This window comes from Nelumbo nucifera, chromosome 6 (genome assembly GCF_055504915.1).
Source record: "Nelumbo nucifera cultivar China Antique chromosome 6, China Antique-T2T, whole genome shotgun sequence".
Taxonomy (NCBI): domain Eukaryota; kingdom Viridiplantae; phylum Streptophyta; class Magnoliopsida; order Proteales; family Nelumbonaceae; genus Nelumbo; species Nelumbo nucifera.
In genome coordinates this window covers 54,422,091-54,447,531 of record NC_142654.1, presented here as the reverse complement: position 1 = coordinate 54,447,531, position 25,441 = coordinate 54,422,091, and the positions used below count along the sequence as shown (strand labels likewise).

General features: G+C 36.9%; 1 protein-coding gene across 1 annotated transcript; it reads left to right on the top strand.

Annotated features, from left to right (window-relative positions):
• The first annotated feature begins 2,637 nt into the window (after window positions 1-2,637).
• Window positions 2,638-7,084, top strand: LOC104602051 (NAC domain-containing protein 37-like). The gene is made up of 4 exons (XM_010265608.3): window positions 2,638-2,794; window positions 4,718-4,900; window positions 5,398-5,669; window positions 6,236-7,084. The coding sequence occupies exons 2-4, from the start codon at window positions 4,732-4,734 to the stop codon at window positions 6,791-6,793; spliced, it is 999 nt and encodes a 332-aa protein (XP_010263910.1). The 5' UTR covers window positions 2,638-2,794; window positions 4,718-4,731; the 3' UTR covers window positions 6,794-7,084.
• The last annotated feature ends 18,357 nt before the right edge of the window (window positions 7,085-25,441 follow it).

Sequence of the window (25,441 nt, the reverse complement as noted above, 5' to 3'; positions counted from 1 at the left end):
AAAGAAAAGAGCATGTGGAATTTGAGAAAGGGTGGAATTCTTTTCAAAGATTTTCTTTCATTGTTTTATCATTATTTGTAATTTAGGGGTGTCAACTGGACTGGATTTGGTCCAATCCGATCAATGAATGTGAGTCCGTTACAAATGGACCAGGTCCAATTTAATCCAATGGATAATTTAGACCATTTTGGAGTGGTCTAATTCAATGTTTCGATCATTCAAATTGTTCAAATTCATTTTAATTTAGATTAGTTTGAACTCAAACCCAGTCTATTGACACCTATACTCTTATCTTATATCAATGGACTATATATTGGTTTAATCCAAACAAATCCAATATAAATTTGTTATGAATGAATCAGATCCAATTCAATCTGATAAATATTTTGGATTGGATTGGTTCCACTATATCTTTTTGGTTCGTCCAATTCATCCAAATTGATTTTGGACCAGATGGGTCCAGTTCAAAACCGGTCCATTGACACCCTTAATTTATATGTTGAATTGCAAATGGTTGGGATTTTATGTCCCGTTCATTTGCCAGTATTTCTCTATTCGAATTCGACCCAATGAATTTGTAGTCCCAATGGTCTGCTTCACATATCTTTCCAATTCACCTGTTAGGAAATGTTATATATATATATATATATTGTAATAAAATTTGACATACTCAATTCACATATCTTTGTTTGTGTATCTCTCATAGGGTCATACCCAATAAGTTGAGGTTAGAGTAGTAAAAAGTTTTATTGACTGCAATTTTCATTATTATATCTAATATAATTAATAATTAAAATATCGATATAATGTTATATCAGCGTGCCCAGATATATATGCATGGATATATCAATGCAAAGCCTTTTATAACATTTAAACTTTTTAGAGTGTGGGCTCCAACCCTCTAATGATTATAAAATAAAAATAAAAAATAAAAAATGTTTAAAAAGTAAGAATATTAATGTTATCAACACATAATAATACTCAATTTTAAATATCAAGTGTATCAATATTTTAATCTTAACCACTTTATTTAAATCGTTTAAAATTTTATCATAATGAACATGTTATTATAAATAGAAACATTGCAAAAATTAAATAATCACCACCAATCAAACAAAAAAAAATAAGGCCTTGTTTGATTCATGGAAATAGGGATATGGAATCAGAATTAGAATGAATTATTGGATTCTAACTGTTTGTTTAGGGGAAATCGGAATCCTATTTCCATTCCTGATGGAATGACATTCCCTAAATCCTCTGCTTTTCTCACTCATTATATCATACGAAAGACAGGCTAAGGTGGAGCCCTTGATGATGAAGTGGGGACCAACTTTGTTTGTCATTGTGTAACAGTGAATGGTGGCTAGCTAGGCCATGATAGATAGGATATTTTACTCCTTTGTCTTCAAGTTTTCTATAATGCCGTATTTCCTTTGTTTATCTTCTAAGTAAAGTACTATTCTCCTCCTCGTACCACCAACCTACACGTGGCGCTCTCTCGGCAAATCCTTCGCTTCATTTATACCATACCTTTCCCTGAAAAATACATTTCTGAAATCATCTGGTTCTGGGCCCCCACAACATAGATGAGAGGCCCAGAGTTTCCAACCTTTTCTCTGTAATGTATACGGTTTACATGAGGTCGTCTGGGGTTGGCCCAAGAAAGACCTTCAGGTCAATTAGTTCATACGTTTCCGTCAATTTGTTCTACTGTCGAGGAATTTTTGGTAAATTCAACCACAACAAGCCGCAACATCGTAGCCGGACCACCAGCCATGTGATCACCCCGGACTATGATAAAAGCGGGGGACTCGGGCGGTCGCCTGATGAGTGATGACATAAAAAGTGTCAAAATCTGACGGGGGTGTCTGCCAACGTGGCAGATAAAGAGAGGAGTCTTTTGTATTACATTTTGCCAAAATTCGATTGGTCGGACCATTCAGATAACTAACTAGTTCCATTTCACTTGTGAATTATTTCTTTTTCACCGTCGATTTGATCAGTGACCCGCTGACCCAAATAACAGTTTTTGACGGACTGCTCATTCAGATCCGATGGTTGAACCGCTGATTCATAAACCGGTGGCCAAATGAGATCGGTTTTTAAAAACATTGATTTGACCATTATAAAATGAAATGGAGGGGACTATTATAGTTCATATAATGAGAAGGGAGGAGGCATCAGACTTCAGACGTGATCATAATTGAACTGACCTTTCTATGATGATTTAGGCTCCGGTGCATGCACGCACATCGGTTAGGTGATCGTGACCGTCAAACTCAGCAATAAACACGGATTTGATACAATTATGTTTTGATAGAACTCATAAAGGGGAGTCAAAACTCGGATGATTACCTAATCTTAGCCGTTGTCTGGGATAATCTCCCAAACGGGGCCAAGATCTGCATTGCGGTCTGTGTGCATGAGATAAGATTGATAATGCAATAATGTTTCCCATATGCTTAGGGGCTTAATTGTTAATTCAAACTTTGGCTTGGGAAGACGAGAAATTGAAGAGAGAGAGGCTAAAGGGTGACGTCACTCGGTGGGACAATCCTTCCTTCCATCAACCCACGCGCAATCGAGCGGTCCTCACCTTCTTTTTAAACTCTTTCCACCCTTCTCTCTAACGGAATTTCTCGTTTCTCTCACCCTTTTGTTTCTCTTTGTCGTACATTTTTTCCTCTGCTTCTTCTTCTTTTTCTTGTATTTCTTCTGCAACTTTATTATTTCCTCTGCAACAGATAGATAGACCAATTAGGCAACGGTATCTCTCACGAACTCTCACACTCAGGTAAGCTTTTTCGTTCAGCAATTTTGAACGGCACATGCAGCATAATCTATGAAATATAGGCCATTCTTTTCATTTCTTCATAACGATGATTTCAGTCTGGTTTTCGTTGATCTCCTCCCATTGATAGGTCAAGTTATCACTTGTTCTGATTTCGAAAATTCTGCTCGGGGTTTATCTTTTATTTCTTTATTCTTTTTCCTTTTACGTTCTCTAATTATCTCATATGCTTCTCTTTCTCTACTCTTAAAATCACAGATTTCAGTAGTTCACCTCCTCCCGTCTCTCTCTTCAAACACACACACACATAAAATATTGTTTGGTTTTTCTTTTGATACTAGAAATGGCTACATATAGACAAACTAATCTTTTTTCATCAAAACACTAAGAACTTGTTTCTCCAAGTTAACAATATGAACTTATAATTTCGCCATGGTCATCAGTTCCCAAAATTTTCAATTTGAATGGATGACCTTTTGGAAGTTCAGTTCCTAAGAAATAGCTTTCAATGGATGATCCATCGTCTGTGTGTGTGTGTGTTTGAGCTTTGAAACATAGATTCAAGTAATCTGTACTCAATTTAGAGAATATTTAATGATTAAAGTAACAGGTAATACGAAGGACTTCTGCAAAAATTTCTTTCACTTAGGTCAGCATTTCTAAGGTCAATGAGAGTAAGACGTCAGATGTGCCATGGAAATTCTAGACAAACAGACAAGAGGGTCAGAGTCCCACTGCATTAAGAGACATCGGACCGTGCAGGGAACCCTTCACCCCGGTTTGCTCTTTCTCTCTTCTTTTATCCCTCCTCCGGCAGGCTCCATCCAAAGAAAAATGGTTTCTTTCTTTTTGCCTCCTCGCCCTTTTCTCCTCTTGAACCAACGCGTGCTGAATCTTGCTAACGTCACCCACTTTGTTCATGTCTACTCGGCTTTCTGGTTTCTCCACTTTTTGAGTACTCTTACCTCTTTGTTTCTCCTCAGTCCTCATCTCAACTCTTTCTGCCATTAAGCTCTGAACCCAAGAAAATTTTATTGATAAGTTCCTGCATTAAAGTAAACATTTTGAAGTGTGGGATTTACAGTTTGTTTCTCAATTTTAAATATCTGTTGTGTCTTTTGATTTTCTTCTTTTTCTTCATTTCCATCTCGCTTCTTTTCTTTTTCTTTCTTTCTGAAATCTAAGTTGGGTTATTGATACTTTGATGGTACTAACTTGGAGCTGAATGGGTGCAACAGGAAATATATCATTACTGATCTCAATTATACAATGTACTTCAATACCAAAAGAAGTATATAATAATGTACTTAATATAGTATAATTCTTCTGTAAAACACACTTTTTTATCCTCAGCAAAAGCTAACAAAAGAATTTGAAAACTTTTAATTTGAGAGTGTACTCTGTATAAAAAATTTACTGAACCAAACCCAGTTCCGATGAATCATTTCCACCATTCACCTTGACTAGACAACATCATTAGCAAGGACCTCTGATTGTCTGTTTCTTCGGACCTGCACCACAGAGCCTGAGCTCTCCAACTTCCTCTTGGATTTTAACAAACCAAAGACTCATGATTCGGTTTTCCTTTCTTTTTTCTTCCATTCTGCTTTTATAACTTGTAATCATTATGAGAAAAAGAAAGAGTTTTTGTTTATAACACGCGTCTATTTCCTTTCGGAGATAAATAGTGACTGTCGGTCTTCACCAAGTGAGTTGATAGGTTATCTATCTTTCACAAGACATATATGTCGTCCTCTGATTTGAAGGGTTCATCTTCATTCTTCACATTAAAGTTTCTTTTCCTTTTTCCTTTTTTCTCTTCGGTCTTTTCTTTCTGGTTTTGGGTTTTCTCTCCGCTTTGACTTTGTTATTATTTAAAGATAATGGAGTAAAGAGTGGTTCCTGGTGGTAATGAATTTGATGCAGTGGTGTCGGTAGTAATGACGATGGAGTCGACGGAGTCGTGCGTTCCACCAGGTTTCAGGTTCCATCCAACGGATGAGGAGCTGGTCGGGTATTATCTGAAGAAGAAGGTTGCCTCGCAGAAGATCGATCTCGATGTCATCAGAGACATCGATCTTTATAGAATCGAACCATGGGACCTGCAAGGTAGGTCATCTGGAACACACAGAAACGTTCCTTTTTCTTTTCCTGTCATTAGGGTTTCCATCGTCGTAGAGGCTAGTACAGGGTGACGTGGAAACCCTAATGACAAAAGAACTTGCACCGCCATCAGGATCTAATGGACGATCTGGGAGCTATCAAAGTACGCCCAGATAGAAATCCCATGGCTCCATTCAACCGATCTAGCGCATCTTAGAAGTATGTATCAAGAGTTGAAATATAAAGCGTGCAGTATGGTTATGGAATCTCACCATCATGAGATCGACAACCACTGCACAGAACCCATTTGATCCATTTAGGAGTTGGATCAGTCCTAGATGATTTCTTAGCTTCGAGGAGTAAAAATCCTGATATATGAGCACCGCACACTGATCGTTGAGGATGCTCTTCACTGAATTACCGAAGGAAGATAATAATTGATTATATAATAGGATGTATTTTCTCCTAATTATTGATTTACAGTGTGTAATTAATAATGGCAGAGAGGTGCCGGATCGGTTATGAGGAGCAGAACGAGTGGTATTTTTTCAGCCACAAGGATAAAAAGTACCCAACTGGGACCAGGACGAACAGGGCCACCATGGCCGGTTTCTGGAAGGCCACCGGTAGAGACAAGGCGGTGTACGACAAGGTGCGGCTCATCGGCATGAGGAAAACACTCGTCTTCTACAAGGGTAGGGCACCCAACGGACAGAAAACTGACTGGATCATGCACGAGTACAGGCTCGAGTCCGATGAGAATGGACCTCCGAAGGCAAGCAACCACGTCCATATCCTTGAAGCTTGACAGAAAAGCCTAACACATTTCTTAATATTAGCATCTCTCTTTCTCTCTCTCACCGTCTCTAGAGATAGGAGGTTGGCAACTTCTGAAACTCTCCGGCCCCAAGCTTTCCGATGGGAAAGCACCGACTGGCTTGATTTTAGTTATTAATCAAGTTATAGAAGAAGAGTGAGTGAATCACTTTCTCTGATTCTGGGTTTGAGAACATTTGACTTTTACATCGTAGTCAAAAGTATCTTTCTCAAATTACAACCTCCACACATGATTTTTCCAACTCTTTTGTTGGTAAATGGTAATAGTTTTTCCTTATTTCAGTCTGTCCGGAGTAAACAATTGCTGCATTTACTTTTTTCTTTTATCAAACAGAAGGAAATTGAAACGAGAAAAAAATAAAACTTGAAATACTCCTCTCCCGTTCCCTTGAAGATTTTATAAGCTTCTGAAGCATATTCATAATAAAATTTAAAATTAGAAAAGAAAGAAGAAGAAGAAGTGGTCATCCTTTTTATTGACAAATTCTGCTGAAGCTTTTGCAGGAGGAAGGATGGGTCGTTTGCCGAGCATTCAAGAAACGAACGAGTCAAACGAGAAGCAACGAAGGATGGGAGTCGGGTTACCTCTATGATGAAACGAGTGGCGTCAGCTCCATTGTCGATCCAATTGATTACATCCCAAGGCCGCAGCATCGAAACTTTGTATGTAAGCAGGAGATCGACGCCGATAATCTAAATCTTTTGCACTCCGATACTTTTGTACAGCTTCCTCAGCTAGAGAGCCCATCTCTACCTTTAATAAAGAGGCCAAGCTTAACATCCATGGTGTTAACGGTGAGCAATGAAGATGAAGAGCCAATGAGAAGGTGTAAAAACACAGAGAAAGTAACTGATTGGAGGGCCCTTGACAAGTTCGTTGCTTCTCAATTGAGTCAAGGAGAGAGATATGATGGTGAAGGCATCTCAAACTTTGGAGTTCATCACAGTTCCGATATGGCATTGCTTTTATTGCAGAGCAATAGGGAAGAAGGGAACAAGTTTAATGGGTTCTTCGGCTCGAGCTCAGACTGTGACATTGGCATTTGCGTATTTGATAAATGAATGGAGAAGAAATTAAAAGAGCAGAGAGCATTAAGTGGAGAGGTGTCATTACTTGTTTTAATTTTTGTGTTTTAGGGTTGGTGGAACTTGGAGGCTTACGTATTCTGTAAGGATATGGCTATGGATGTGTGAAAAAAAAGGGAAAAGAAAGAACCTCTCTCTCTCTCTCTCTCTCTTAATATGGCTTTTTTCCTTTTAGAGCATGAACTCTTGGACCTCTGTGTTGTTGGGTCGATATGTATATACAGTATGGTTGCAGTGATACAGTTAATTCCACACATCATTAGGCTATAGCCAATCTTCTATGTTAAGGAAGGCGAAAGGCCTATTCAGGATGTCAGTTATTTGCTTCACTTGAAAGGCGAGGAAATTACTCACCAAAATACTTAAAAAAAAAAAAAGTCAAAAGTAGCTGAGGAAAATTGTTGGCACCGGAGGTTTAGGAGTACGAAGCTGATTTTTTTTTTCGAGAAGTTCACAATTGATCATAACTCATTGAACAACTTGTCCGTCCTCTGCAAGAGTAGAGAGGACAGAATCAGCAATTAGCGCACCAGAGAGCACTCGGGAGTAATCAGTACGTAACAAGATGGAGAGGTGGTGGGTAGTCAAAAAAATAATAATAAAAACAAAAAACACAAAAGTGAAAAAAGAGGGGAATGCTATGGTCATGTTCATAAATGACTAATGAAACAATTCGTGCAAAGCTTTAAAGCTTTAAAATAGACAAAGGGAATAAATAAGTTGACTCCTAGTTTGACAGAAAACATGGATCTTGAGAGAGTATGATAAACGATGAGAAATCATGTAGCCAACCATAAATAGTTGACACTAAGACTGAGATAAGGTAGGATTATCAAAACTTAAGGTCTGTGTTTGGAAACGATTCAAATAAATGTGAATACAAATATGTAGAGTATTAAACGATTTATATAAATTTACCTTTTTATCAAACAGACTTTTAGTAGTAATGGATGCAAACATGAATTTCAATAAAGAATATGTTTTTTTTTTTTATTAAAAGTCGACTTAAATGCAAATTTACTTCTATTTTATTGATGTACTTTTATATCTTATTATCAATGTAAATATGCATTGGTCTATCATTTTTCGATGCATAAACGTAATGTTGCCAAACACATGCAAAAGTGAACCAGAGTGCAAATTTACCCTGAACCAAGATTTACACTCCATTTGCATTGTTTACAAACGCAGCCTAGGTTGTATTTGTTTGCGGTGTAAACCTCATCAATGTAAAACTTTATCGATGGAGTTTCACATCTAACTGTAATCACCTTGGTAAGGCGGAGGTTGGTCAATCCCCAAAGGCCTGGAGATGGCAGTGGAAAAGAGAGAGGACGTGGGGAAGAGAGAAGAAGAGAAGAGAGAAGGGAGAATCGCTTGTGAGAAACCCTAGGTCAGGATTATGGTTGTGTTGTCTCCTGGAAAAGAATTGCCCTCTCCCTTTTATAGAGAGGAAATTAAGGAAGAAGTTACTGTTATGAAAGGGAATCTTTTCTATTAGAAAATGAGATGTTTCCTTTGGTTTAACTATTAATGGATCATTATTAGAGAACATTATCCCTTCTGGATTCTCTCTGTATGTGACACTATTATACTGACGTGGCGTGGGTGACATTATCGTTTGGCGGGCATACTTTTATTGAACTCACATGCAAAATTAAAAGATGCACATGTAACCGGCATTTACTCCCGATCTACCGTGATTCCGTGGTTCTATAATGGTGTCGAGTTCATCGCAGTTGTACACGTGTTTGGGTTCATCGAAAATCCAAACGTGTTCGAGATTCATCGCAAACCCGCACATGTCCAGAGTTCGTCCCCGCGTGTGCCCTACCTTTATCGCAGACTCATGCTAGTCGAATTTCATCATAACTTGTCCTGAGTATGAGTTCATCGCACTCACAAATCTACGATGAACTTATCGCAAACGTGCAATGGTTATGGATTCATCACAGGTGTTCATGTAGTGTTGGTTTAACACCCTCAATATTTTGATGGTCTTAATGACCACTATGTACTTACACTAACTATTTGAATTATTTTGAACCGTTGAAAAACATAAACGTAAAAAATATGATTATCGATTTTATTGATGTAGTCTTTATATTGACAATTAATCTAAAGGTTTATGATGTAAACTTCATCTCCATCCAAACACCAACAAAATCAATCAACAATAACATTTTACACTATATCCATACACCGACAAATGCAAACTAATAGGTCATCCATTCTATAGTCATTGTGTGCCTTTTTGGATACCCAAGACTGCAATTTTATTATTCCCTATTGGATTTTAATCTCATGAGAGATTAAATCCAATGGGTTTGATTGATCAATTACATGAGAAATTGCACCTGTACACTTGATTGAAAAAATAAGTTTTTCTCTCACAAAACCCAGTTTTGAACTTCTCCCACATTGGAAAATTATAAGCTTTGTTTTCAGTATTTCAATAAGAGCTGATTTACACTCCATAGAATTAGTAGAGGAGAGTATGGGGATTCGATACCGCGCAACGCGCGCACACGTGTAAGCGCGTGTGTGCGGCGCAATGAGGCACTTTAGAGGCGCACTTTGCGCGCACTCACGTGGCTCGCGATGGGCGGTTTTGGTTTTGGTGCGTTGATGACCGTTGATCACCGTTGATGAGATCAACGTTCACAATTCGATCAGGTGTGATCAAGAGGCACAATTCAAAGTTAACCGTCACCAACTGTTAACTACTTTTTAAACAGTCACAATGTTTAAAATTGTGACTGTTCAAAGTGCCTTCTCTAAACCAGCACCTACCTTTTCTTCATATCTCTTCACAAATTATTTAAGGAGCATGAATCAGACTCCAAAACACACAATTTCGAAATTCACTCTCTCTCTCTCTCTCTGTCCGGTCTGCTACAGTCTCACAGAAGGTTTCTTTGGAGACTCTTCAACTTTGTTGGTTGCAGATTCTCGCCCAAGGCTCTGTTGTATCCTAGGAACGATTTTTCCTGTAACCCAACAGCAAACTCAGTAAAATTGAGTGGGGGCAACTAACGTTCTAAAGATAGTGTCTTCAGACGCGCCTCAGAGCTTCTCCTCCAAAGTTACAGTGACCCCATCTTCTCCAACACTTTTATAACGTTATTCTGCAATGGAGGCGGAAGCAAGCATGACTTCGATCAAGATGATGAACCAAGATCTTGTTCGACAGACCAGTTCGATGGAGCAAATTTCAACCGATGGCATGACAAGATGATCTTCTTTCTGACCACATTGAAGCTATACTATCTGTTGGACCCGAATATGCAATCACTTCCTGAACCCACTGACAGAGACTCAGAGAAACTAAAGAAGGAAAGAGCAAAACGAGAAGATGACTCACTTCTGTGCCAAGGACACATACTGAATGTTTTATCAGACCGGCTCTACAACTTCTACAAGGAACTTACATCTCCAAAAGAAATCTGGAATGCCCTAGAATTCAAATACAATGTGCAAAAATCAGGTACGAATAAGTATCTTATTGCAGAATACTTTGACTTCACCATGAACGACCATAAACCCATACTGGAACAAGTTCATGAACTACAGGTGATAGTCAACAAAATTCGATCCCTTAACATCATCCTTCCTGAATCTTTCCAAATGGGAGCAATCATTGTCAAACTTCCACCCTCTTGGAAGGATTACATGAAGAAGATTCTGCACAAGGCTGAAAAACTTACCTTGGAGCAAATTCAGCAACACCCTCGTATTGAAGAAGAGTCTCGAATTAGAGACAGTAGGGATAAGACCCTGACTGATATGCTGAACTCTAAGGTCAATTTTGTGGAAAACGGATCAAAGAAGACTAACCCTACATTACAAGTAAAGAAGAAGGATGGGAACTTCAAAAGAGCAACAATAAGAAAGGGTCCTGCTATGTTTGTGGAAAGAAGGGGCATTATGCCCGAGTCTGTCGACATCGGAAAGGCGGAACCAAGTCTGCAAACATGGTAGAAGACAATCTCGTGGCCATGATTACTGAAGTCAACATGGCAGAATTGTCTTCTGGATGGTGGTTTGATTCAGGCGCCACAGTCCATGTTTGCAAGGACAAGTCCTTGTTCAAAACATATGAAGAAGTGACTGATGGCCAGGAGGTACAGATGGGGAACCAAACATGTGCCAAAGTTGCTGGAAGAGGCAGCGTAGAGTTGAACTTCACCTCCAGAAAGACACTGACTCTCCTGAATGTTCTCCATGTTCCTGACAATAGAAAGAACTTGGTCTCAGTAAATCTTGTTTGTACAAGGGGATTCAAAGTTGTCTTTGAATCCGACAAACTAATCATATCCAAAAATGAGATGTTTGTTGGAAAGGGATATGGTTGTAATGGTATGTTCAAATTAAGTATTAATGAAGGAAAAGTTTATGCTTATATTGTTGATTCTTTCTCTTTATGGCATGATAGATTAGCACACTTGAATTTTAAATCCATAAAGAACATGAGCAAACTATGTATAATTGCTTACAACAATGAATCAACTGAAAAATGTGAAATATGTGTAAAATCTAAAATTGCTAAGAAACATTTCCCTAGTGTTGAAAGAAATTCTCAACTTCTAGAACTAATCCATTCTGACATCTGTGATCTCAATGGTGTATTAATTAGAGGAGGTAAAAGATACTTCATAACATTTACAGATGACTTTTCTATGTACACCTATGTCTACCTTATGAGAACTAAGGATGAAGCCTTTGACATGTTTAAACTATATATGACTGAAGTTGAAAATCAACTAGAAAAGAAAATTAAAATCCTTAGAAGTGATAGGGGTATTGAATACTTTAAAAATGAGTTTAATTCTTTCTGTGAAGAATTTGGAATAATACATCAGTGTTCTGCTCCCTATACCCCTCAACAGAACGGCCTGGCTAAAAGGAAAAATAGAACACTTACAGAAATGATAAACTGCATGTTGTTAAAAGCTAATACACCCTTAAACCTGTGGGGGGAAGCACTCCTAACAACCTGCCATTTACATAACAGAATTATTTCTAGAGTTAATAACAAATGCCCATATGAATTATGGATAGGAAGAAAGCCTAATTTAGCATATCTAAAAGTGTGGGGGTGCTTAGCATATTATAGAGTTTCAGATTCTAAAAGAACCAAATTAGGACTCAGAGTTAAGAAATGTATGTTTGTTGGATATGCAGAACATAGCAAGGCCTATAGGCTTCTAGACTTAGAGTCCAACATAATAATTGAAACTAGAGATGTTGAATTCTTTGAAAATAAACTGTGTTCTGAACCTACAGAAAATGAATCCACAGAAAATGACAAAGAAACTCAGATCTCAATACCTGTTGATATTAATGAGATTGAAAGAAGAAATGACACAACTGTAACACCTACAATAGGACTTAGAAGAAGTCAAAGACAAAGAACAGAGAAACACTTATGTTCAGATTTTATCTCCACTCAGTCAATTGTATTTTTGTTTGAGGCTGATAGAGAGAAGATTTTAAATAAGATACCTATTGTCCTAAACATTGAAAATGATCCAAAAACCTATAGTGAGGCCATGACCTCAAAAGATGCTGCCTTTTGGAAGGAAGTTATAAATGATGAAATAGATTCAATAATGTCAAATAACACATGGGTACTAGTAGACCTGCCTCCAGGATCAAAACCAATAAAATGTAAATGAGTGTTTAAAATAAAATACAACACTGATGGAATTGTACAAACTTTTAAGGCTAGATTGGTAGCCAAAGGATTTAGTCAAAAGGAAGGGATTGATTACTTTGACACCTATGCAACAGTGGCTAGAACAACTTCAATTAGAACACTCATAGCATTAGCATCCATTTATCACTTGTCTGTTCACCAAATGGATGTTAAAACTGCTTTCTTAAATGGTGATTTAAATGAAGAGGCTTACATGGAACAACCAAAAGGATTTGTTCTTCCTGAAACGTGAAGAAAGTCTGTAAATTGGTTAAATCACTAAATGGAAACAAACACCTAAACAGTGGCATGAGAAATTTGATTCTTGCGTTCTAGCTTTTGATTTTAAACATAATAGTGCTGATAGATGCATCTACTCAAAATTCACTGAAAATTATGGAGTAATTGTATGTTTTTATGTTGATGATATGCTTATTGTGGGTACAAATATGGGTTGCATAAATGAAACTAAAAACTACTTATCCTCTGTCTTCAAGATAAAAGATTTAGGAGAAATAAATACCATCTTGGGAATAAAAATTAAAAAGCATAGTAGGGGCTATGCATTAAGCCAATCACATTATATTGAGAAAGTACTTGAGATATTTAAGCATTTAGGGTTTAAAGAATATAGCATGCCATATGATTCTAGTATAAAGCTAGTAGAAAATACTGGTAGAGCAATTGCACAACTTGAGTATGCTAGTGCAGTAGGAAGCTTAATGTATGCTATACTTTGTACCAGATATTGCATTTGCAATAAGTAAACTCAGTCGGTTTACAAGTAATCCCGGTGCAGAGCATTGGAAGGCAATTGGGAGAGTTCTTGGGTATCTCAAAGGAACCTTGGAACTTGGCTTGTTTTACTGTGATTATCCAGCTATACTAGAAGGGTACACTGATGCAAGTTGGATTACCGGTAATGGAGATAACAAGTCCACATCTGGATGGATTTTCGTCTTTGGTGGGGGTGCAATCTCTTGGGCATCCAAAAGACAAACTTGTATATCTCACTCGACTATGGAATTCGAATTCATAGCCTTAGCGGCTGCTGGAAAAGAGGCTGAATGGATTAGGAATTTATTATAGAATATAAAACTTTGGCCTAGTCCTATGCCTCCAATTTCTATTTACGGTGATAGTGAGGCAATTCTGTCAAGGGCCTACAGTGGTACCTACAATGGTAAGTCCAGACATATAAATCTGAGACATGAATTTGTTAGGCAACTGATTCAAAATGGAGTCATCACTATAACCTATGTGAGGTCAAGTAAAAACTTGGCTAATCCTCTTACCAAGGGCTTGGCCAGAGAATTGGTAATAATGACAACCAAAGATATGGGATTAAAACCCTTTACTTATTCACCTGTAATGGTAACCCAACCTGAACTGAAAAACATTAGTATTGGGTTTAATGGGTAACAACAAGTTATAGCAATGTGACTGTTAGCACTGATATTGAGAAATTTCCCATCACAACATAAACAGTGTTGTCCGTTATGATGAGAGGTTGAGATAAACTCTTAATGAAGTTCTGAAATGTGTCAAATAACGGAGCACATAGTGGAACTTCACCTATGTGAACATAGAAGTGGTGCCGCTTCTCATGAGGGTTTGGGTTTGCTCTCGGGATTGTTCATGAAACCAGGAAAGAAGCACATGGCCATAACAGTGCTGAGCAAAACTTGAAACTCTTGCAGAGACGGGACATTTTTGTGTGTATAGGTGTCTCCGGTTTGTCTTGAGAGTAATTGATTTAAGGTCTTACCACCAATAACTTTGACAAGGCTCTGAGATAACTATACTAACAAGAGGTTTAAGTTGATAAACACCTTTTGTATGCATAATCGTGTCATAGTAGTTTGGATTGAGAGAGAACTATATAATTGATCAATCAATGTGGGGGATTGTTGGATTTTAATCTCATGAGATTAAATCCAATGGGTTTGATTGATCAATTACATGAGAAATTGCACCTGTACACTTGATTGAAAAAATCAGTTTTTCTCTTACAAAACCCAGTTTTGAACTTGTCCCACATTGGAAAACTATAACCTTTGTCTTCAGTATTTCAATAGGAGCTGATTTACACTCCTTAGAATTAGTAGAGGAGAGTATGGGGATTCGATACCGCGCAAAGCGCGCGCACGCGTGTGTGCGGCGCAATGAGGCGCTTTAGAGGCGCACTTTGTGCGCACCCGCGTGGCTCGTGATGGGCAGCTCTGGTTTTGGTGCGTTGATGACCGTTGATCACCGTTGATGAGATCAACGGTCACGATTCGATCGGGTGTGATCAAGAGGCACAATTCAAAGTTAACAGTCACCAACTGTTAACTACTTTTTAAGCAGTCACAATGTTTGAAATTGTGACTGTTCAAGGTGCCTTCTCTAAACCAGCACCTACCTTTTCTTCATACCTCTTCACAAATTATTTAAGGAGCATGAATCAGACTCCAAAACACACAATTTCGAAATTCACTCTCTCTCTCTCTCAGTCCGGTCTGCTACAGTCTCACAGAAGGTTTCTTTGAAGACTCTTCAACTTTGCTGGTTGCAGATTCTCGCCCAAGGCTCTGTTGTATCCTGGGAATGAATTTGCCTGTAACCCAACAGCAAACTCAGTAAAACAGAGTGGGGGCAAATAACGTTCTAAAGACAGTGTCTTCAAACGCGCCTCAGAGCTTCTCCTCCAAAGTTACAGTGACCCCATCTTCTCCAACATTCCCTACGTCAATATGCTTTAAAATTTTAATTTTTACTTACCAAAAACTCCTTTACTCTAATTTTCTTCTTTCCTTTTTGGTGCAGTTTTTGGTTTCTTACCTAACCTTGATCTACTTATAGTGTATATTGTAATTTACCTATTAGCATGTGAAAAATGGTATATACACAAAATCAGAGATGTAAATCAAATCGTGCCGCTTGCGGGTCGTGCCAGGCCTGACATGATGGTTCATACCATGCTGGGCCTAGGGTTTTAGGTCTGTGGGATGGACCAGGACGGCATGACCAAACGAGTCGTGCCGCCCACGGCCCGCATGCCGACACGACCCAACCCACGGTCCGGCCCAGCACGGCCCATATATACTATTTATATACATAATATTTATATATAATATAATATATTACATAAATTATAATTATATAATAATATATAGTATATAATATATTAATAAAATAAATATTTTTTTTCAATTTTACTATACTAGTTTATTTAATTATTGTATATATAAGCAATTGTAAACATCAAAATTCATATAAAATTAAAATTTTAAGTTTTTTTAATTTTTAAATAAATAGGCAAAAGTAACTTTGGCCCGATCCATGGCCTAGCTAGGGCCAAGGCTTGGCCCACGGGACAGCCCGGCCCGCGGGATGGCACGGCACGGCCCGTACGGGCTTGGGCCATGGGTTGTGCCAGGCCGACCCCCAAACTATTCACTAGGGAGGGCGGCACAGCCCGTGACGGCGCGCACTTTGCATGAGCCGCCTGTAGGCCATGTCGTGCTGGCCCAGCACGACCCACTTTACACCTCTACACAAAATTAAAGCCTCTCACTTCATTGTTTGTTGTTAGAGTTTACTCCCATAGCATAAAATCAAGAAGAATATTGATTCTCATATACTATCATTTGCCTTAATATAAGGGTCCATTTGGTTTGCAGCTGGAATCAGAATCAAAAGCCTTTGGAATCGGAATGGTCTATCGTCATATTCTGTTTGATTCAGACAGGAATGGGAATAAGAATTGGAATCAGGAATGGAATTTCAGTTCCAAGGGAATGGGAGGGAATGGACATTCCCTCAAATGAAGGAATGCCATTCCACCAGGAATGGAATGCCCCATTCTGATTCTGATTCCTGATCCCTATGCTTGCAAACCAAACGGGGCCTTACTTTATAAAATGTAAATTGCTTAACCTTCTAGCATGAACTTCAATTTTTTTTCTTTTTCACAAATTTTTAATGCTATATTGCCTCAACAAGAGTTTGATCTCTTTGTTTCTTACAGCTTTATAATAGGCATAGGATTGGTAAAGCATACGGTTAAACAGTACGTACATAGAAAAATAAGGGTTATTATATTATTTTTGGTGCTGTGTAGTGCACTTTTATGTTGCTTCCTTGACAATTTTTAATAAGTAAATTACACAGATTCCCTGTATTATAGGGTTTGTGACAAGGACCCCCTGAACAGTTTTAAAAATTACATTGGGTTCCAAGTTATTGAAAGGTCGGAAGGTAAAGAGTCCCTTAGAACAGCCACTATAATCATCACTATAATGGTAACTGGTAAGTTACTAGGTAAGGCATTCCCACTATAACCACATTATTTTTGGGCTTGCCTTTTTTCCTAACTCATGATTATAATAAAACATTACATTATAAACATTCCGCCACTACAACCAATGATTTTATGTGTTATAATAAGTATCATTGGTTTCTTCTTTCACACCACTATAAAGTCTATCATGGTCAATTTTATATTTCTTCTCATAGCACAACGTTTATAAGTGACCAGCTTAGGGTTATAAGTGAATTAAGTCTATTCACGAGTTATTTGGACTTGGCTCTCTAAATATTTAAACTCGACTCAAAATAATAGAATTTGATTGAGCTCGACTTGAGTCGAGTAGTTGGTCAGGCCATGTTCAAGCTTCACAATACCCGAATGGTTTGTGAGCCTAATTGAACTAATAATAAAATACTATTTTTTTAATAGTTTCTATTTATAATATAAATAAACATTAATTTTTTGAAACTAACTTTATTCGTAATATAAATAAATATATTTATAATTGATGTTTATAATATATTTTATTTATAGTTTTATAATACTACTTTATCTATAATTTTTAATATATTTTATTTGTAATAATTTTAATGTACTTAATATTAATTTATTTATAATTCTTAGTACTGATTTATTTATAATTGGATTGAATAAAGCCGAGCTCAAATAGCTCATGAGTATCGACTCAAGTTGAGTTTGAGCCAAAAACATGAAACTTTATCGAGCCCAAGTCAAGTTGAGTGTGTTTTTAAGTCAAGCTCGAGCTAGAGCAGCCTAATACTCCACTTGACTCAACTACACCCCTAGACCAGCTCATGATTCCAATTCTCGTCAACTTGGTCAAAAACATATTGACCCATATGGTTAAATCATTAAACCCTCCAAATCATTCAGTGGGTTATCATATTCTTATATTATTTAACTTTTTAGTATTGTGATGTCTTGGGTTAACTTTGCTAGTGTGAACTTGTCACACATCATGCATCCCAAGCCCAAAATAAAGGAGAGTTGCATTAAATTGACAATCAACACTAAAACTTTAATCAAACTCTCATGGTACGTAGGATATTTCTTACAAGTGATTTTCTACACCTAGACTTTCATTTGATACCAAAAGAACGGCAAATTTATTCATCTAGGATTGGGTGCAGTCATTGATAAATGTAACACTTGGGTGTTCTATAGTATAGATGAGAAATTGAGGCGGTGTGGTGTGGATGAAAACACACTACCCCTCAATAGTGCAGATGTTCTACACTGTAGACAAAGATGTGTGGATTGAACCACACCACACCTGCGTAGGCCTTTTACAATGTGTGGTGTATTTCAATCCACACCTAGTGTTATGATTCCATGCATCTCACTTACAACATTTGAGATGATCTATTTTGTTAAACATTAAAAACAATAATTTTTTTAGTAGTATACATAATAGAGAAATATTAGTAAACTACTAACAATGTTAATAATTAATAAAAATAGTATTAAATAACAAATAATAATTAAAAATGAGTAATAATATTAATGATAATTGATAATACTATTAATAATATTTAATAATAATTAAAATATTATTAGTATTAATAAAATTAATATTTGAAACTTACTAATTAATAAAATAATATTAATAATAAGTAATATTTTTAATTATCAATAATTGATAACATTAATTGATAAAAATAATTATCTATATTAATAAAAATAACATTCAAAAGAAAAATTCTAATTCCATGGTCGTTTTTGTTTGTTACCACCCGGATATGAGTCCCACCCACCAACATGTTCCTTCCACCTCACTACCATTCTTGAACTTAATGACCATGATGCAGGTTTTATCTGTTCCTTAGCAAATCTGCTTTGCCCCTGAATAAATAGTTGCTAGGAGCCCCCCAATTCCTTGTTCTCACCTTCGACCATTGTTAAACCTGAAGTCAAACCAAGACCTGGATGTGATGGCCCAACATCATTCAACCTTGATGGAGGGCCAGGCATGCTCATAATGAATGATGGTTGGGAGTAAAAGGGGTCGGGGTTGGAGAGCCCACTATCTATGGAATTACAGGAGCTCCCCTTGAATCAACCATGTATGGACCAGTGCCAAGTCCATACATAACTGGTAAAAGAGATACAGAAGGCCCCACATGAGGCCATTGTAACTAAACACCAGAGGTGGGGGTGTAGATGCCATCACTGGATATGCTACAATGCCACTACCTAAGTTTGTCAAATTGGTTCCCATCACATATTCAGCAACCTGCCCATTTGGCAAGAACGACCGAGTTGGTGTAAAAACTCCTTTTATTAATCTCCACTTTTGTACCCATGATAGAGATGACATGACCATTCATACCTTGGGAAGTTGATTTCATCTCAGCATGTGGATCATGAGAATCATCAAAGATAGAAAAGTTGTCACTCAAGTCTATATTCCTCATTGAAGTTTGTCTTGATGATGAAGCTGAGGAAGGAGACAAGCTTTGATTGCCATTACGGTGATGATAAGGGGATTTTTCATCCATCCTCTAGTCTGATGATGGGGCGTCTTCATTTTCATCAACACGATTCAAGTCCAGCTTGAGTCTCTCTGCCATTCTTGATCTCACTTTAGTGGAAGATTCCCCGGAAAGAAAGCCAAAAGATATTAGTGACCTCGTCGTCAACTTCAGCCACATTCTGATCAATATCAAGAACATCCCGCCTCTGCTTTGAACTGTAGTTGCTTCCCTCGACAGAGGTTGTCTTTTCACCATCCAGAGTCCTGTGGGGAGATGGTAGGCGGAAAGCACTTGTTGCAGCAAACCCTTTCCATCCCAGTGCCCCCTCTATACAGAGGAGTCATAGAGTAATGCAAAGTACAGGATCAAATTGGAAAAAAATGTCCACGGTAGCGTGGACCTATCCACGAGAAATAACCATGGACGATATTTTGGTCTTTGGTGTAGATCGATCTACGATATAGTGTGATTCGATCCACACCACAATGTAATCGAACAAAAGATTTTGGTGTTGTGCATTTCTAAACATAATATATCATGGTGCATCTGCACCACCTTAATAAATCTGGAACAATGGACCAGGTACAAAAAGAAGAAAGAGAAAAAGCCTTATTACCTAGCAAATGTGCTACTTGGTTCCCAGATCTGTTGATGAATTGCTATGAACATTGGGGAATATCTACTAGGAGTGCCATGCAGTCAACAATGTGCTACTTGATACACCAAGGAGTATCACTAGGTAAGTGTTTGGCATCGATGCGTTGCTTCTGAGCCGTTTTCTGAGAAAATGGTGTCGTATCTATTGCATCATTTTCTGAGAAAACGACTTCTTTTTATTGTTTGGCATCGATGCTACCGCATAGGATATTTTATGGGAAAAGGCACCAGTTTTATTTGGTATCAATGCCCTGTAATTGTTTTCAGCATTGATCCACATATCTAATGGTTTACATGATGACACATTGATGCCACAACATGGTACAATTGGCAGCAATGGTTACGAAAATGAGACAACACCAAATTCAACATTTTCTCAAACCATGCTTTTCCTGAATCCAATGCATGGCCATTTTTTGGAACAATGGTTCCAAACAAAGTTGCATTTCTTGGCGCACCATTTTTTTCTGATGTGGCGCAAACGTGGAGCCGTTTTCCGAAGCAACAACATCGATGCCAAACACTGCCTAGAGATCTCCGACAGGGAATTAATGACAACGAGTGTGTCCCCTTTGAAGATAACATGATGAATATGGAGATCAAGAGTTAGTTTGATACTTTCTTTTAAGGCTAATGCTTCAATCTCCACTGGTTGACAGGGTGGAAATCTAATAGAGAGGGCTACAATAAGATCACCACCATAGTGGTCTCTATCTATCAATCCTACTCCAGCACTAGTGCTAGAGATAGTCCCATCAAAATTGATTTTAATATGTGAAATAGGAGGGTGAAGAATTAGACAACATCTAGCAAAGATAGAGATACTCTCTTTCCTCCTAGGATCTTCATTCTCACTCCAATAAATTAACCAATCCAATACAGACCAGCTAGGTTGGGCTTTCACTCTTAGGTCCCGTTCGCTTTTCGGTAAGTTATTTACCTGGATAAATGCAATTATTTGGCTAAGTTTTTCCTGGGAAACACTTACTCAGGTAAGTGTATCTACCCATGTTCCATTCAAGTGTTGGCAACTTTCCCCCCAGGTGGAAAAGTTGTTTACCAACCTAGTAGATCGGTATCACTTACCTAGGTATGTGATACCCAAGAAAATAAACTTTCCTTAATCCTCACATTAATCTGAAAAAAGAACATAGGATTCTTAGTCAATAAGAACTAAAATCCCATTGACCAACTTTCCTCCCTCTTAAAATTCAAAAAAATAAAAACATCCCTTTAGATTAATAGGAGAAAGAAACTAAATTCTTTGGCAATTGCACCACAGGGCATCGAATGAAGAGATGATTCATGGATTCTTCATCTGAATGGCATATGTTGCAATTAACCTCAAGGTGGGACTTTCTTCTTGCTAATTCGCTTTTGACGGGAAGGAAGAGAGTGATGCACCTCCACATAAATAAATGTATTCAAGGTTGGAGTTGTTTGAAATTCCAGACTTGTTTCCTACTCCACTTACCAAATGCTATATTAGCTTGAGATGAACTGATTAACTTGATGAAGAATCCGGTAAGCTGAGGATGAAGTAAACTTTACACTGATTGTAGATTTCCAAACTAGAGTGTCTTCTATTGATAACAAATTGGTGTTCCAGCCTCATGTATTTGGATCAATTAGAGTAGGGGTGTCAATTGGACTGGATTTGGTCCAATCAGATCCAGTCCAATGTAAGTCCATTATAAACGGACCAGGTCTAATCCAATCAAATGAATGCTTTGGACCAATTTGGATCAGTCCAATTCAATGTCTGGACCATCCAATCTGTTTAAGTTCATTTTGATTTAGATTGGTTTCAATCCAAACCTGGTCCATTGATACATATATTCTTATCTTATAAGTTATATCAATGGACCAGGTATTGGCTTAATTAATCCAACCCAATCCGATATAAATTTGTTACGGATAGACCAGGTCCAATCCAATCTAATAAATATTTTGGACCAGATTGGTCCAATTCAATATGTCTTGTTGCTCCGTCCAATCTGTCCAAATTGATTTTGTACTGGACGGGGTCCAATCCAAAACCGGTTCATTGGCATCCTTAAATTAGAGTGGCTACCTTCTCATTCGATAATACCCTTAGTTCTCTTACAGTTGGATCCCATCCTTCAATTCATGGATCGTTTAATTTTGATATTTAAATTCCAGCCATTTCCAATAATCCATTTTGGTCCATTCAACATTAATGACCTCTTAAGGCTCAATTTGAAAGGAGAAGAAATGCAAATATGTAGAGTGCAAAACCTTATGTTTTATATTATTTTATATGTTTTTGCATTGTACATAAGGCTCAGTTTGGAAAGAATACAAATGCAAATATGTATAATACAAATACATATAAAATACAAGATTTTGCACTCTATATATTTGTATTTGTAGTCCCTCCAAATTGAGCCTAAAGCAACAATGAAGCCCATAAACTGGACGAGTTACCAGCTCTTTTGCAAGTCCAGAAGAACTTATTATGATTGACTGATTGAGGTATTTAGCTGTTAAAACTCGTACCTACTATCTTTCTCAGTGAGAAATCTCCAAATGAGCTTCAAAATCATCACTCTACTAATATCAAAATCATCATAAAATCCCAATCCACCCTCCACCTTGTGCCGGGCGATGGAATTCCAATTTTTCATGTACAAATATTTGTCTTTCTCTAATCAGTCCCACCAAAAATCGCGGCAAAGGGAATTGATCTTAGCCGAATATTTGATGGAAATCATAGAGATGGAAAGATGGTAATTGGGGATAGCTTCTAGCACGCTTCTGATGAGCACCCCTCTATGATAACAATTTTGCCTTCTAATTCTATAATTTCTTGGAGATTTTTTCAACCATGGTTCTCCAATTTTCTTTGGAGTAGTGCTTGTGTTCTATATATGCTCCAAGATACTTATCCAGTTTGCATGTTGTCTTCGCACCCATGATAGATGAAAGGATCCTTTTGCTACATCTGTGAATACTGGAACCAAAAAAAAAAAATGGATGATTTTTGGGTGTTAATTAAGGTTATGTTTGGTTCACTGCTATGGGCTTCATTCTTTTAATTCTTGTTCATTTTAAGTAACAATGAGCAAGAATGAATGACATTAAACTGTATGGTTACAAAATTCTTGCCATGGGCCACATTTTTTTTTAAATGAAAAATCAGCCCCATAACACAAAAATTGAGTAGCTAACATGAAAAATAATCATGTCCTATCTTGCTCATTTTCATTCTGAGTAAAGTCCACTTACAAAACTATTGCCATAGATGTTTACTTTTGCGAAAGCACTTTTACAAAAAGTGTTTTTATGAAAGCCCTTTATAAAAACACTTTTATAAAAGTACCTTTATAAAAGCACTTTTATAAAAATAATTTTACGAAAGCACTTTATGCTTTTAAGAAAGCACTTTACAAAAGTTCTTTTACGAAAACATTAATACAAAAGTATTTTTATAAAAGTAGTTTACTAAAACACTTTTATGAAAATACTTTTATGAAAACGCTTTTATAAAAGTACCTTTATAAAAGCACTTTTATGGAAGTGCTTTTATGAAAGCACATTTACAGTACTTTTATAAAAGCACTTTTATGAATATACTTTTATAAAAGCACTTTAATGGAAATACTTTTATAAAAGCACTTTTACGAAAGTACTGTTTTTGATAGATAATAAAGAATTTTATTAAGAAACACAAAGGATACATATCATAAAACCCATAAAGAGGCACAAGCTGTTACCTCTAAACTGTATCTAGAAGTACTTTTGCGAAAGCACTTTTACAAAAATACTAAAATTCTTATTCTATCACAAAAATTTCTAAAACAACAGAAACAAGTAGCAATATTGCCAAAACAGGGTTTTAGTTTTTTTTTTTCTTTTTTCTGTTCAGATTAATATAAATGATTAATTGCCAGTCATCTATTCGATCCACTTTTAGTAGAACCACATAGTGGTCTACGTTCCTCCACTGATATTCATTGATAGTAAAAGAGGCAATAGCTCTATTGTAGATATCAGTTTTTTTTTTTATTTTGTCTTTTTTTCAAAGTTCTGGAGAGATTTCATTGGTTCACCTTTTCCTTGCTTTCAACGTTTCAATTGTTTATCTCCCGAAATAATCCTAATTCCCTTCCATTTAATCTAGAAAAAAAAAAAGAAGGAAACGAAGGTTTTTATGTGTTTAGATTGACTAACATGAATTTAATTAACAGTTTCTTTTTCCTCTTTCTAGTTTGTTTTTTTCTCTCTTTATGACAAAAAATACTATTTTTAACATGGATCGGCATTGTGAGTCCCGAATCCTGACTATAAATGGTCAAAAAATACTATTTCTGTCTCTTGGTTTGTCAAAATTCATGAATGAATTTTGATTGGTCAAAACTCTTTCCATACCATATCTTTTCAGCATTATAGATTTTCCTAAATAGGAAAGGGAAAATCTATGATGCAGAAAAGATATGGTATGGGAATAAGGGTTTGGAATCAGAATCGAAATGGACTATTCCGATTCCAGTTATTTGCTTGAGCGAAATTGAAATCTCATTCTCATTCTTACAGGAATAGTATTCTCTCATTTCAAGGAATGGTCATTTTCTATCCCTCCCTTGAGAGTGAAATCTCATTCCTGTTGATTTGAATTTTCATTATTATTCCTGTCTAAACCAAACAGACCATGGGAAATAACCATTCCGATTCCAAAAGATTTTGATTCCAATTCTAATTATGAACCAAACAGACCCTAAAAGATTTTGATTCTTTTGAGATTATTGGGTTGGACATGTAACATCTGTGATGGTCTTATGGTGTTATTAATTTTTACTGTATATGTGTACAATGTTATTATATTGTTATGTGTCATCACTTGTTATCAAAGAATTGAAGTCATCCCCTTCTTTTCTTCAACCGAAAGGACTTGAAAAGTATTGATTGACAGAAGTTTTCCCTAGTTTTCTACAAGAAATGGACCCAACCTGTCTCTTGGTTTGTCAAAATTCATGAGTGGATTTTGATTGGTCAAAACTCTTCTCGTACCATATCTTTTTCGCATCATAGATTTTCCCTTCAAGTAATCTGTATGGTAACACAACATTCAAAACAAGAGAAAATGTGTGTTATGAAGGTGCCGACAAGGATTGAGATGAGGCAATGAGCGCCATTGTTGACCCAAGCTTTCTTTTGGCAAAACAATGATTCCAAGCAAAAAAATGGAACTCATCTTTGATGAGCCTTTCATGCAAGATAGTTGCAGAAAACCTAAAAGAGAAAACCCTCGCAACAACCCATGTGTACATTAAAAAGATGACATGTACCTGAAAGCCTCTAGTCAATAAATCCATGTGATAACTTAGTTGAAAATGCTTGGATTATATTCAGGGTGTTTGGTACTGTTTACGTTTATTCAGTAAACGTTTATTGACGGTGCCACATAAATGCCATCTCAGCATTTTCTCTCTCTTGCTTTTCTGCATGCATCGAAAATG